Genomic DNA, 14,410 nt, shown 5'->3' with positions numbered 1-14,410 from the left:
AAAGAGAACCCAAAATAGAAAATTATCTGCACCCAAACTAATAAAAGTCCCAACTTTATATAAACTTCAAGTAAATGTAAGGAATTCAGCCACACAAATAAATACACATGAAGACACTGTGATGGTTCTCTCCTAATCCTGGCACTTCCTCAGACAGACCATGCCACACGCTAAAGCCATGAGCAGCTGACATGGACAGCAGAAGGAAAAATGGTGGCCACCCCGTAAGTCATCAGCCATCACCCGGCAGGCCACATCTCCCCTACCGATGAAGTTATGAGACGCAGCCTTCCAGGGAGAAGGAACAATCTTTTTTCCATCTTTATATCCCCTCGATTCTATAATAAATATTCAACCTCAAATGATCACCGTGTTGTGTGCCCCAGTGGTTGAGCTGACATTTCTGCACACATTCTGCACAGGTCTTTGTGCATATGAGTCAATAAATATTTGCTGAATTAAATTGTTATGTCACAGCATGCCCTTCCCACAGTCCTATCACACATAGAAACTCCGGCTTGGGGGGGTTACAGTGTAAAAAAAAAAGAAATCCCATTCATATTTTGTACAAACGAACACTAATACAAGAGAATAACAGTGTGCAGCCTGTTTTCCCCTGTGGTGTATCATCTATGTCTTCACGGGGCCTAGGCCAGGATGTAGATGCCTTCTAGTGAGGGAGCTGGGAGATACATGCCCACACAGAGATTCACTTGGGGATTTGGGGTTTGATTTGTAGCTAAAAAGTACTTCAGGAGATCACTGGGGATGAGGTGACCCACTGAGGTAATGAAGGGCACGTGTGCCTCTCTTCTGGCCTGATCTAACACTGGATACCCACATGTCAAAACACCTATGATCATGGAAGACTTTGAGAGAGTCTGGACAAAAATGGGACCGCGCTGGGATCAAGGCCAGGGTCTGTCCTGACCTCTACCGCAGCTTCAAGCCCTGGGAACCGAGGGGCCCAGCAGGAATACATGTGGTACCCTGGAGCCAGCCTAAGCAGACAGGGTTGTCAGAGGACACAGGAGCCCCCATCTTGGGATGGGCTGTGGGTAGCCAACAAAGGAAGAAGAAGAACTCCTCCTGCAGAAGAACGCAGCAGACTTGGCCCCGCACAGTCCTTCCTGGGGCCTCCCAACAGTGGGGTGGGGTGGGGGATCAGAAGAGGGGGGCTGTGGTTCTCAGTTCTGTAGGCTGAATCAAAGCTCCCCCGACTGGAGCTGTCTCCATGAAGGGGACAATCTGATAATGCTCGGGACACACGTGCATGATTTTGAACATCTCTGCTGAACAGCTGAAAAAGCACCTTCTCTTTTCCTTCTCGTGAATGCGGGCAGAGACAGGAAATATCCCATATAGGTTGCCAGGCTTGGTAGTGAGAGCAAACTCAGCAAGGGCTGGTTTCTTTGACTTTTTTTCTTCCCTCTTCTCCTTTGGCATTCTTGATTCTCTCTTTTTTTTTAATCTTTATTTTTATTTTATTTATTTATTCGAGAGAGAGAGAGAGAGAGAGAGAGCAAGGGTGAGAGAGCATGAACAAGGGGCAGAGGGGGAGGGAGAGTCAGACTGCCCCGCTGAGCACGGAGCCCAGTGCAGGACTCGATCCCAGGACCCTGGGATCATAACATGAGCCGAAGGCAGACGCTCAACCCACTGAGCCACCAGGCGCCCCTGGCAGTCTTGATTCTATAATAAATATTCAACCTCAAATGGTCACTGTGTTGTGCCCCCCAGTGGTTTAGCTGACATTTCTGCACACATTTGCTTTGTCTCTCTCTCTCTATGCTCTTTCCCCTCCCTGGTTGTCTCTTGCTCCCTATGGGAAGACAGTTTTGCCCACAAAAGCTTTCTGACTTGGCCAGAAAATAGCAGAGCCAACGTGTGACAGCTCTTCTGAGGGTGGAAGTTTGCTCTTCACCCTGCTCTGGAGGGAATATAAACGGTGGGGCTCTTCTGAAGAATTCAGCTCATGGGGCTCTACCTGAGGAAGCCTGTCACCCCCGAGGCAGAGACTCTACCAGAGGATCTGGTCTCACCCGTGCCTCTGACCCCGTTCTCACTGGGACACTTGCCTCTGTCCTTCAACATGCCTAGAACTTGTGCCCTCCTCTGAGGTCAGCGATGTATTTAAAGCACTTATCTTCATCCTGTTCCCATCAGTAAGATTTAGTTTAATATAAGACATGCGGGAAGGAAATTCCACTCACTTTTCTTCTGGGAAATCAGCTGCTGCGTTTTCCAGACCCAAATCCCTCGCCTCACATTTCTGGTAAAATTCAAAAGTTCACAGTTTTACTGAAACCAAGCCATATCTTAGGCAATCAGGCATACCTCTCTTTTCTCCCCTTTTATGAGAGGGCTTGGGTAGATTTTTTTGGTTGGTTGGTTGGTTTTTACCCTTTAGAAGATCATAACAACTTGAATTTTCGCACTTTTTAAAAAATGTCAAATTCTTTAAAGTAGTGTAGAGTTGGAAAATACGCAGCCGTTGTCCCAGAGTTTATTTAGCTAAGGGTCTCAACAGACTTAAATAGCTCAACAGTGTCCCCTGGTGGCCATGCGCACAGGGCCTTTGCACTATTGGGACTGTACTGTGCCTAGGAAACAAGGTAGAGGTAAGTGTGTTCTCAGAAGAAACTCTCCTCCCCAACTCAAAAAACCTGATATACTACTTTGAAACAGCAAACCATCCAAAACACAACAAGGACCAAAGAACAGGAAACTAAACAGCTTTTCATTTGAAGAAGTCACCAGAAGAGGGAATGCCCGGCCGAACATTACTTCTCTTTGAAGCCTCAGTGTTGGGAATTTCTTTTGTTGAAAGCCTTTCTTCACTAACCAGGCATCCCCTCAGCACCAACAGCACCCAGTGGCCACTCACGTAGCTGCGCTACGTGCCAGCACTGTCTTTACATCCATTTTAGGAGGAGAGAAAGAAAATAAACAACTACATTAAAAAATGCAAGTTCCAACAACAAGTTCTGTGATGAATCTCAAATAGGACCCCCGGCTAGAGAGGGACGGGGTGGAGACGGAGGTTACTGGAGCAAGGACGGGCAGGGAGACCAACTCTAAGGTAATGACATCTGAGCAGAGACCTGGATGGTTATAAAGAAGCCACAAGCAGAGAGCACCCCGGGGAGAGTAAACAGTAGATGGAAAGTCCTGGATGCACGAACAGGTTTGACCCATCTAAGGAACATCAAGGAGGGCAGGGAGGCAGCAGATGCTTCGTGAGAAAGGAGGAAGAGTAGAGGAGATGAAGTCAGTGAGGAGGGTGGGGGTCAGGAACCTGAGTTCTATTCTAACACTAATGCAAACTCATGGGACAGTTTTCAGCTGGGGATGACATGTTCTCCTAGGCATTTTTTTTTTAATCATTCTGACTCCTGAGTTATTATCTTCACCATACCTTGGTTGGGGAGAGGGGGAGACTAATGGGCACCCATGAAATACTACTGCAAGAGTCCAAGCAAGAGGTGGCTGGCTTGGATAAGGTTGCTCTGTGGGGAAGGGAAAGGGGGAAGAAGTATTTGGATACAGAATATATTTTAGAAAGAAGCCAGTGGTGCTTGTTGACAGATCAGAAGTCAGTGGGGAGGGGTGGAATCTTTTGAAGTCAGTGGGGAGGGGCAGAATCTTTTGGCCTGAGCAACAAGTGAATAGGAATGCCAATACCCCAAGACAGAGAAGCCTGGCTGGAAAATGGCTGTGGAGGTGAGAGAAGAGTTGAGAAATCAGAATCCTCCTGGACTTGTCTATTGGGCGTGCAAGAGCTGACTCAGAGATGTTTAAAAGGTGGCTGGATATATGAGTGTGGCGCTCAGGGGAGAGTCTGGGCCTAGGAGACATACTGGGAAATCTTCAGCATACAGGCAATATTTATAGCCAGGAAATGTATCAGCAGAAAGGGTTGATGATGAAAAAGGAACAGGAACAGGCAGAGAGGACATCGATTAAAGAGGATAGAGCCAGCAAGAAAGACTGAGAAGGAGGAGGCAGCAAGGCAGGGGGGCCCCAAAGTCAAGAGTGTTTCAAGAATGAGAAGATGTCAGATGCTGGGGACGGGGGAGGGGAATCAGATACAAACAGAACGGTCCCATGGATTTTGTAAGATGGAGACACTTTCAATATAGCAGTGTGGACAGGACAACCGCCTTCGGATTGGAACCAGGTAAAGGGAAAACAGGAAGTCAGGATGTGGGACCTACAGAACAGACACTTCTTTTAAGAAGTTTTACTGTAAAGGGGACGTTGAAAGAAGTAGCTGGAGGGAGTATAGGATCAAAGGAAGTGTGTTTGTTTCTTTGTTTTCATTCAAAAAAAGGAGATACTACGACAGGTTCAACATGCTCCTGCCGTGCTGGGACTATTTCTCTGTTGGGGTGTTGGGGGGGGACATTGTGATTAGGCAGGAAAGGATGGGGTCCAACGCACCTGGGGGTGGCGGTCACCTGAGCAGTGGGGATAGGAGAGAAGGCAGAACACATGGTTCTGCACGCGGGGAGCAAGGGGAGACTTGGGAGAGGCACGTCCTCACCTGATTACTTCCAAATGCTCCGTGAAGTCAGAAACAAGAAGCTAATACTCTGGGTTTCAGCACAGAGTGTGGGGGGAGTGGCAGGGGGAGCACCCCAGATTTGAGGCGCGACAATGAGAAGATGAGTAAAAAGTGAAATTGGGAGGAAACCCAAGTGGGGCTGCCAAGCACTGTTCCCTGAGAATAACGGACTCCTGAGGCACTCACGACAAAATGACGATTACACATAACTGAGAAGCAGTCATGAGGAAAAATTCTTTTTAGGTCTCGAGTATGTCAACTATTTTAAATATCCCGAAGGAATGTAACCAGCACTCACATACACGCGAGCCAGATTTAACTCGCGTTAGTATTTTGTCTTGACTACCTTTTAAGAAAGAAAACATGACAGGTACGACCACAGGACCCTTTCATCCCCTCCCTCTTCAGGTGTGTGCTACAACAGTGGGAAGCAATAGGGTTCCTCTTCCTCCGGGCCCGTCTACAGCTCTGTGGTGACTTCATTCATCCGAATGCTGCCATGCCCAATTTACCTGCAATGTGGGTTGTCAGGGGGAGGACCACGGGAAGTTGAGAAGACCAAGCCTGGATGCGGATGCTGTAGTTGGTGCCCGGACGCAGGTCCAAGCACATCTCAGGAGCCTGGCTGCGGGCAGTCATATTAAAGGTCATTTCCTGGGTAAATTCCTTCTGATACCATCTCTGGCCCTGAATGTAGAACTGAAACAGAGAGGTTCACTAGGTGAATGGTGAGCTTGGAAGGCTCCAGATGCCTGGGTACTTTCCCTTTTTCAGGAGCCATCATGCCCTCGACCCCACAGTTCCTTCAGAAAGTGAAACAGAACAGTAAGCCAATCTCTCAGGCGTCACCCCCAAAACGCCACCATGACAATAGGTGAGTACAATAAAGATATTTTGAAATCAAAATGTACAAAAGGCCGAGGCCCCAGTGCTAACTGTGTTCTCACATGTACCACACACAACACAGAGAAGTCTCTCGGCAGGGGCAAGGCCACAGAACATTCTCCTAGAAGAAAATGCGGAATCTGAACTAAGGCTTCTCTAGAACACGACCTGAGTGAGGGTACACCTATCTGGCCTGGCGAAAGCTCGGCAGGGCTTTGCTCCTCTGCCTGCCCCCTTCATGTTTCGGGGATTTTTTTGAACAATGCATTTTTAATTTTGGGAACAGAGTATTTGCCATTTGACGGCCACACGCCTTCCAATTTTGGTATTCATTTTACAACACCTGACCTGGGCCCAGGCAAGCAACAGTGTCTTCGGGATCGTGGAGCAACTTTCGACAGTAATGTGGTACCAAACTGCATCAAAATGGAGCTATTTATAGACAAAGCAGCACTTAATGCTTCATATAAAGCAATACACATTTTTAAAAGTTAAAATGCACATTAACTACACAGATGCACCTGCCCCCTTCTCCACATGCTCCTGTAACCCCCCAGCACCTGGCCCAGTAGAGGTACTTCTCTACCCACTTAATTTCTTCTAGCAGCAGCTCATCCCATGGTTTCTACCTTTCTTACTCACAACAATAGCTTCAAAAGTTCCCCCTGACTCTCTAGACAACATGCCCAGACCCTGGTCAGAAACACTGGCCTGAAGAGGCACACCCAGGCAAAAGCCACGAGTTCCTTCCACGGATACTGGGTGGACATTTGTTCGTGCACGTCACACCACGTGGACAAAGAAACTCTCACAGCTTACTCAGAAATCCCCAAGGTCTCATTCTTCAAATATGTAGTAGAAGTGCCCATTTTCTTGCTTTGGCTCACAATTCTTACCATAAATCTGCCATTGATAATAACAGCTATATAAGTAGATTTTTAGGTTTGCTGATATTTTTTTAAACCTCCTACACTAGACAACATCTACACATAGAGTAATATTCAGTCACTTACTAAATACATCTCCTCTGTATCAGCGGTCTTTGTACTTCTCCATCTCAAGCAGGTTTCGTTAAATACTGAAATGTTACCGATGATCTGTTTTACTGCAGGGGGGAAAGAATGAGAAATCAACTTACACGCGATACAAAAATACTACCTTCCACAGCGCACGCAACTCTTGATTTTGGGGTTGTGAGTCAGAAAATGTTGGGTGTAGGGATTATTTAAAAAATAAAATCTTTTAAAAATTACTATCTTTTTTATCTTTTTCCCCTTTTTCTTTTTTTTTAAATTTTAAATTTTTTATTTTTTATAAACATATAATATATTTTTATCCCCAGGGGTACAGTTCTGTGAATCGCCAGGTTTACACACTTCACAGCATTTACCAAAGCACATACCCTCCCCCATGTCCATAACCCCACCCCCCTTCTCCCAACTTCCCTCCCCCCAGCAACCCTCAGTTTGTTTTGTGAGATTAAGAGTCACTTATGGTTTGTCTCCCTCCCAATCCCATCTTGTTTCACTTATTCTTCTCCTAAAAATTACGATCTTTTTAAAAAGACTTATTTATTTGAGAGAGAGAGAGAAAGAGCATTTGGGGGGGAGGGGCAGAGAGAGAGGGCAAAAGAATCTTTTTAAGTAGACTCCACACTGAGTGTGGAGCCCAAAGAAGGACTCAATCCCAAAACCCTGAGATTACGACCTGAGCCAAAAACCAAGAGTTGGACGCATAACCAACTGTGCCAGCCAAGCACCCCCCCCAACAAAATACTACCTTTTAATCAAATCATATACATAGGATGATTTCAGCAATATTTTAATTTAGAAATGAGTGGTCACAGCACTTTTATATTTATGTAAACTCAGTCCTGAGAAAAGATTTAAAATCAAAAGATACCCAATCAGAGGATCCCTCTTAAAAATTACTTAAGGGGTGCCTGGGTGGCTCAGTGGGTTAAGGCCTCTGCCTTCGGCTCAGGTCATGGTCCCAGGGTCCTGAGATCAAGCCCTATACTGGGCTTTCTGTTCAGCAGGGAGCCTGCTTCCCCCTCTCTCTCTGCCTGCCTCTCTGCCTGCTTGTGATCTCTGTATGTCAAATAAATAAATAAAATCTTTAAAAAAATTACTTAAATCCTTAAAAAAATTACTTAAATCCAGTACCCTGGTTTACTAGCCTAAAACTGCAACTCAGCCTTGGACAACCTCATTTATATAAATAAGTACTAATTTCGAATTCTCAGCTGGGAGCAACACTTGAACAGAGAATTGAGAAGTGCTCTTTGAAGAACTAAAAAAGATTTGCTAAGAAGCTTCAGAGCAGGGGAACCTGAGGGGGCTCAGTCAGTTGAGCATCCGACTCTTGGTTTTGGCTCAGGTCATGATCTCAGGGTCACAAGATTGAGCCCCACATCAGACTCCCCACTGAGTAGGGAGATTCTCTCCCTCTGCTCCCACCCCAACTCAAGTTTTCTCTCTCTCAAATAAGTAATCTTTAAAAAAAAAAAAAGAAGTTTCATAGCAAAACTGCAATGATTAATAAATGATAAAGACAACTCCCAAAGCATATGAGGAAAGAAGTCTCATGGGAGCCAAGCCTTTATTGTGTAAGCCTCTGGCCTGACAGGTTCCTATGAATGAAGCCATGTTGGTAGATGTGCCCCTTCTTTATGGACTGGGCAGATTTGCCCAGAGGAAACCTGTTGCACAGGTCACAAGTTGTATTTCAAATACTGTAAGACAGAGTAGATAAGAAAGTACTTGTGATTCAAAATAACGCCATCTCACCATTGGGTATAGGTGTTTATGAAACTTTCAAAACCAATAATCTTGGGACACCTGGGTGGCTCAGTCAGTTAAGCATCCATCTTCAGTTCAGGTCATGATACTGGGGTCCTGGTATGGAGCCCTGTGTCAGTATCCCTGCTCAGCAGGAAGTCTGCTTCTCCCCTTCTCTCTGCCCCTCCCCCTGCAAATGCACCCTCACGTACTTGCGCTCTCTCTCCATCGTGTGCCACGTGCGTGCTCTATCTCTCAAATAAATAAATAAAATCTTTAAAAAAAAAAAACAACAAAACCAAAAAACAAAAACCTCAATACTACTTAAACAGTTCCAGGGGATGGGCAATGGATAATTAAATAATTAACTCAACAGTTCTAGACCATCAAAAAAGGTGGAAAGCTTCCCAATTTATTCATGACAACTAGATAACCCTCAACAATGCCAAAACTGCACAATGATGGCACAAGAAATTATGAAACACACTATGTCACACTCAATTATTAACATAACAAAAATCCAAAATAAAATATTAGCAGATAGAAGTCAGCAGTACATTCAAAGAACAATACCCTGTGACCAAGGAAGATTTATTCCAGGAATATTATTAGAAAAGTTATTAATAGATTAAAAGGGAAAAGCCATATGGTTATTCTTACAAGCGTAATGGTTAATATATTTAGTATAGATTCTTGACTAAAAATCTTAGTCGGAATTTAACTGGTTAGAAATGTCTTAACTTAAAAGAGTGTTTATCAGAAGCCACCATCCTGGGTAGTAAAACAATGAGGCAGTTTCTAGTAAAGTTAAGAACAATACAAGGATGCATGTTCTCATAGCTATTATTTAGCATTAGCTATAAGATTCTAGACAACACGGAAAGAGGCAAGAACAAAATGAGCTATAAATACTAGGAAGAAAGGGAACAAATGATGCCACTGCCAATAATGCTAACAGGATCCACTGAAAAACAAATATGAAGGAGTTTGAAAGCAATCTTAAAACAAATACAAATAATGGGATTTTGGCAAAGCATATCTGAATATAAGAACATAGAAAAACTAGTAGTTTTTGATGTATCTGCAAGAACAAGTATGGTAGGCTGAAAACACCCCTCCCAAATTGTCTACATCCATCTGTGACCATGTTACCTTACAGGGCAGAAAGAATTCACAATGTGATTATGAGATTATTGGGATTATCTAGATGAACCTAACATAGTCCTTATAAGAGAGAGACAAAAAGATCAGAGTTAGAGAGTGATTTAAGGACAAAAGAAGCAGTTAAGCCAAGGAGCTTCAAAAAATGGAGGATGGGGCCACGAGACAAGGAATGTAGGTGAGATCTAGAAACTGGAAAGGACAAAGAAATGGATTCTCTTCTCTAGCCTTCAGAATGAACACAAGTCTGATGCCACTGTACTTTTAACACGGTGGAACTGTTTCAGGTTTCTGACCTCTAGAAGTATAATAAATTCACGTTGTTTTAAGCCACTGAAATTGCACTTATTTATTATACTAGCAATAGGAAACTAAAACAACACATAAAATACAACAAAAAAGTGCAGCGCCAAGCCACCTTGAAGCACCCAACCACGGCAGCGCGCCATACCCGGCCAGCAGGTGCATGGAGGCCTCCACACACTGCGCCCAGCCTCACGCCCCCAGCAGCACCAGTTCACACCCCCCAGCTACCGCAGCACTTCAGGGAATCTGGCAGAGGACTAGCGACCCGGTGCGAATTTTGCTAACACCACCGCCTGCTCTCAAGTTCCCTGGCAGGCATGCCTATCCTGCCTAGGTCCCACTAACACCACAGAGAACAAACACAGCCCACACTGGGGAGAGTCCATGCAGACAACCATGCTGAAAGGAAAAGTGTCTCAGACAGAACAACAGGCTACACACACAGCAACACACATTGGATACTCTCCTAAAGTGAACAGGGACACACTGCACAACAGAGCACTCCAAGTCATCTTCTTCATAAAGTCACTACTTTCAAGAGTTTAAGACATAGCTGACTTTCTTCAAAGTTGGTGGCATCACAATTCCGGACTTCAAGCTATATTACAAAGCTGTCATCATCAAGACAGTATGGTACTGGCACAAAAACAGACACAGAGATCAATGGAACAGAATAGAGAGCCCATAAATAGACCCTCAATGCTATGGTCAACTAATCTTTGACAAAGCAGGATAGAATGTCCAGTGGAAAAAAGACAGTCTCTTCAACAGTGTTGGGAAAATTGGACAGTCACATGCAGAAAAATAAAACATTTCCTTATACCACACATAAAAATAGACTCAACATGGATGAAAGACCTCAATGTGAGAAAGGAATCCATCAAAATCCTGGAGAACACAGGCAGCAACGTCTTCAAGCTCAGCCACAGAAACTTCTTCCTAGAAACATTGCCGAAAGCAAGGGAAGCAAGGGCAATAATGAACTATTGGGACTTCATCAAGATCCAAAGCTTTTGCACAGCAAAGGAAACGGTCAACAAAACCAAAAGACAACTGACAGAATGGGAGAAGATAAACGACAATCAGATAAAGGGCTAGTATCCAAGATCTATAAAGAACTTATCAAACTCAACACCCAAAGAACAAATAATCAAGAAATGAGCAGAGGACATGAACAGACATTTGGGCAAAGAAGACATCTAGATGTCCAACAGACACATGAAAAAGTGCTCCACATCACTCGGCATCAGGGAAATACAAATCAAAACCACAATGCGATACCACCTCACACCAGTCAGAGTGGCTAAAATTAACAAGTCAGGAAATGACAGATGCTGGCAAGGATGCGGAGAAAGGGGAACCCTCTTACACTGTTGGTGGGAATGCAAGGTGGTGCAGCCACTCTGGAAAACAGTAAGAAGGTTCCTCAAAAAGTTGAAAATAGAGCTACCCTCTGACCCAGCAATAACACTACTGGGTATTTACCCTTAAGATACAAATGTAGTGATCTGAAGGGGCACATGCACCCAAACGTTTATAGCAGCAATGTCCACAATAGCCAAACTATGGAAAGAACCTAGAAGTCCATCAACAGAATACTATGCAGCCACTAAAAGAAATGAAATCTTGCCATTTGTAACAACATGGATGGAACTAGAGGGTATTATGCTGAGCAAAATAAGTCAATCAGAGAAAGATAATTATCATATGATCTCCCTGATATGAGGAAGTTGAGAGGCAGGATAGGGGATTTGGGGGGTAGGGAAGGAAAAAATAAAACAAGGTAGGATCAGGAGAGAGACAAACCCTAAGAGACTCTTAATCTCACAAAATAGACTGATAGTTTCTGGGGGGAGGGCAGGTATGGATAGGGTGGTGGACTTATGGACATTGGGGAGGGTATGTGATATGGTGAGTAAGCTATGAAATGTGTAAGCCTGACGATTCACAGACCTCTACCCCTGGGGCAAATAATATATTATATGTTAACAAAAATAATTAATCAAAAATAAAAAGACATAGCTGACTTTCTTAACAGACAGAAACAGACACAGAGAGGCAGAAAAAATGATGAGAAGAGAAATTTATCCCAAATGGAAGGACAGGACAAGGCTACAGCCAGAGATCTAAGCAGAACAAATATAAGTAACATGCCTGATTGAGAATTTGAAGCAACGATCATAAGGATACTCACTGGACTTGGGAAAAGAGTGGAAGACATGAGTGAGACCCTTAAGCAGGGTTAAGGAATAACACAGCAGAGATAAAGGACTCAATAAATGAAATGAGAAACACATTTGATAGCATGAACAGCAGAATGGAAGAAATAAAGGAATGAATTAGTGACCTAGAAGACAGAGTAATGGGAAGTAATCAAACTGAATAAAAGAGAGAAAAAAGAATTATGCAAAATGGTAACAGACTTAGGGAACTCAGTGATTCCATCATACATAATGACATTTGTGTCATAGGAGTCCCAGAAGAAGAAGAGAGAGAAAGGGGACAGAAAATTTATTTGAAGAAATAATAACTAGGTGTACCTGGGTGGCTCAGTCGGTCAAGCTTGCAGCTCAGCTCATGATCCCAAGGTCCTGGAATTGAGACCTGCATCAGGCTCCCTGTTCAGTGGGGAGTCTGCTTCTCCATTTCCCTCCAACCCTGCTCATGCTCTCTTACTCACTATCTCTCTCTCTCAAATAAATAATCTTGAAGTAAGGAAGGAAAAGAAATAATAACTGAAAAATTCCCCATAGTTTGGCGACTGTCGCCAAACTATGGAAAGAACCAAGATGCCCTTCAACGGATGAATGGATAAGGAAGATGTGGTCCGTATACACTATGGAGTATTATGCCTCCATCAGAAAGGATGAATACCCAACTTTTGTAGCAACATGGACGGGACTGGAAGAGATTATGCTGAGTGAAATAAGTCAAGCAGAGAGAGTCAATTATCATATGGTTTCACTTATTTGTGGAGCATAACCAATAGCATGGAGGACAAGGGGCATTAGAGAGGAGAAGGGAATTTGGGTAAATTGGAAGGGGAGGTGAACCATGACAGACTATGGACTCTGAAAAACAGTCTGAGGGGTTTGAAGTGGCGGGGGGGTGGGAGGTTGGGGTACCAGGTGGTGGGTATTATAGAGGGCACGGCTTGCATGGAGAACTGGGTGTGGTGAAAAAATAATGAATACTGTTTTTCTGAAAATAAATAAATTGGAAAAAAAAACAGTCACAATCCATATATGAAATGTAAAATAAATATATATATATATATATATATTAAAAAAAAAAAAATTCCCCAGCCTGGCAGAGGAAACAGATACCCAAATCCAGAAGCCACAGAAAACTCCAATCAAAATCAATAAAAGCAGACCCACACCAAGAAAGATTGTAATTAAATAGCAAAATACAGTGAAAAAATTTTTTAAAGCAACAACAACAACAAAGAAGACTTACAAGGGAAAATCCATAAGGTTGCAGAAGATTTTTCAAGAAACTTTGAAGGCTGAAAGGGAGTGGCACGATATATTCAAAGTGCTCAATGGGGAAAGTCTGTGGCAAAAAATACTCTATCCAAAAGCCTACCATTCAGAACAGAAAAAGAAATAAAGGATTTCCCAGACAAACAGAAACTAAAGGAGCTTGTGACCACTAAACCAGCCCTGCAAGAAATATTAAAGGGGATTCTTTGAGCGGAAAGGAGACCAAAAGTGACAGTATAAAGGTAGGAAACACAAAAGCAGCAATAATAAATATTTCTATAAAAATGAGTCAAAGAGGGCGCCTGGGTGGCTCAGTGGGTTAAGCCACTGCCTTCGGCTCAGGTCATGATCTCAGGGTCCTGGGATCGAGTCCCACATCGGGCTCTCTGCTCAGCAGGAAGCCTGCTTCCCTCTCTCTCTCTCTCTGCCTGCCTCTCCGTCTACTTGTGATTTCTCTCTGTCAAATAAATAAATAAAATCTTTAAAAAAAAATGAGTCAAAGAACTCACTAAATAAAAGAATATAATATATAATAACATATATCTAAAACATGGGAGAGGAGAAAAGACTGGGTTCAAACTTGAGCAAACTTCAACTTAATATATACTGCTATGGGCAGAAGACATTATATACCAACCTAATGGTAATAATATAACAAAAACCATAATAAACATGCAAAGAATAAAAAGGAAGAAATCTAACTATATTACTAAAGAAAACCAGTAAACCAAGAAAGAGAGAGAGAAGAGAAACCGAGAGAGAGAAGAGTATCAGAAAAAAGTTTCAGAAAGAACAAAAAAAAGTAATAAAATGGCAATAAATACCTATCTTTCATTAATTACTTTGAATGTAAATAGACTAAACACTCTAATCAAAAGACATAGGGTGACAGAATGAATTTTTAAAAATCTATATGCTGCCTGCAAGAGATTTCATTTCAGACCTAAAGACAGCTACAGATTGAAAGTAAAGGGATGGAGAAACATCTATCATGCAAATGGATATCAAAAGAAAGCTGGAGTAGCAATATTTAAATCAGACAAAATAGACTTTAAAACAAAGACTATAATAAGAGAGAAAAAAGGAAACTGTATAATAATAAAGGGGACAAACAAGAAGATATAACAACTATAAATATTTATGCACTCAACATGGGAGCACCCAAATACATTAAACAGTTACTAACAGACATAAAGGAGCTAATCAGTAATAATAATAGTAAAAGT

The 14,410-nt window shown here is 42.9% G+C and overlaps 1 protein-coding gene across 4 annotated transcripts in view; it reads right to left on the bottom strand.

The window, feature by feature from the left end:
* The window catches only part of SUSD1 (sushi domain containing 1), a 131,387-nt gene that overhangs the window by 27,918 nt on the left and 89,059 nt on the right, over positions 1-14,410 (bottom strand). For all 4 annotated transcript variants that reach the window (XM_044265134.1, XM_044265133.1, XM_044265137.1 and 1 more), the window contains exons 11-12: positions 6,466-6,557; positions 5,080-5,266 (exon numbers count right to left, since the gene is read on the bottom strand). In XM_044265134.1, coding sequence (XP_044121069.1) covers positions 5,080-5,266; positions 6,466-6,557 — 279 coding nt within the window. The remainder of the gene's footprint in view (positions 1-5,079; positions 5,267-6,465; positions 6,558-14,410) is intronic.

Source organism: Neovison vison, chromosome 9, assembly GCF_020171115.1.
Source record: "Neovison vison isolate M4711 chromosome 9, ASM_NN_V1, whole genome shotgun sequence".
Classification (NCBI taxonomy): Eukaryota; Metazoa; Chordata; class Mammalia; order Carnivora; family Mustelidae; genus Neogale; species Neogale vison.
The sequence above is the reverse complement of the archived record's forward strand: the minus strand, read 5'-3'. Positions and strand labels throughout refer to the sequence as shown.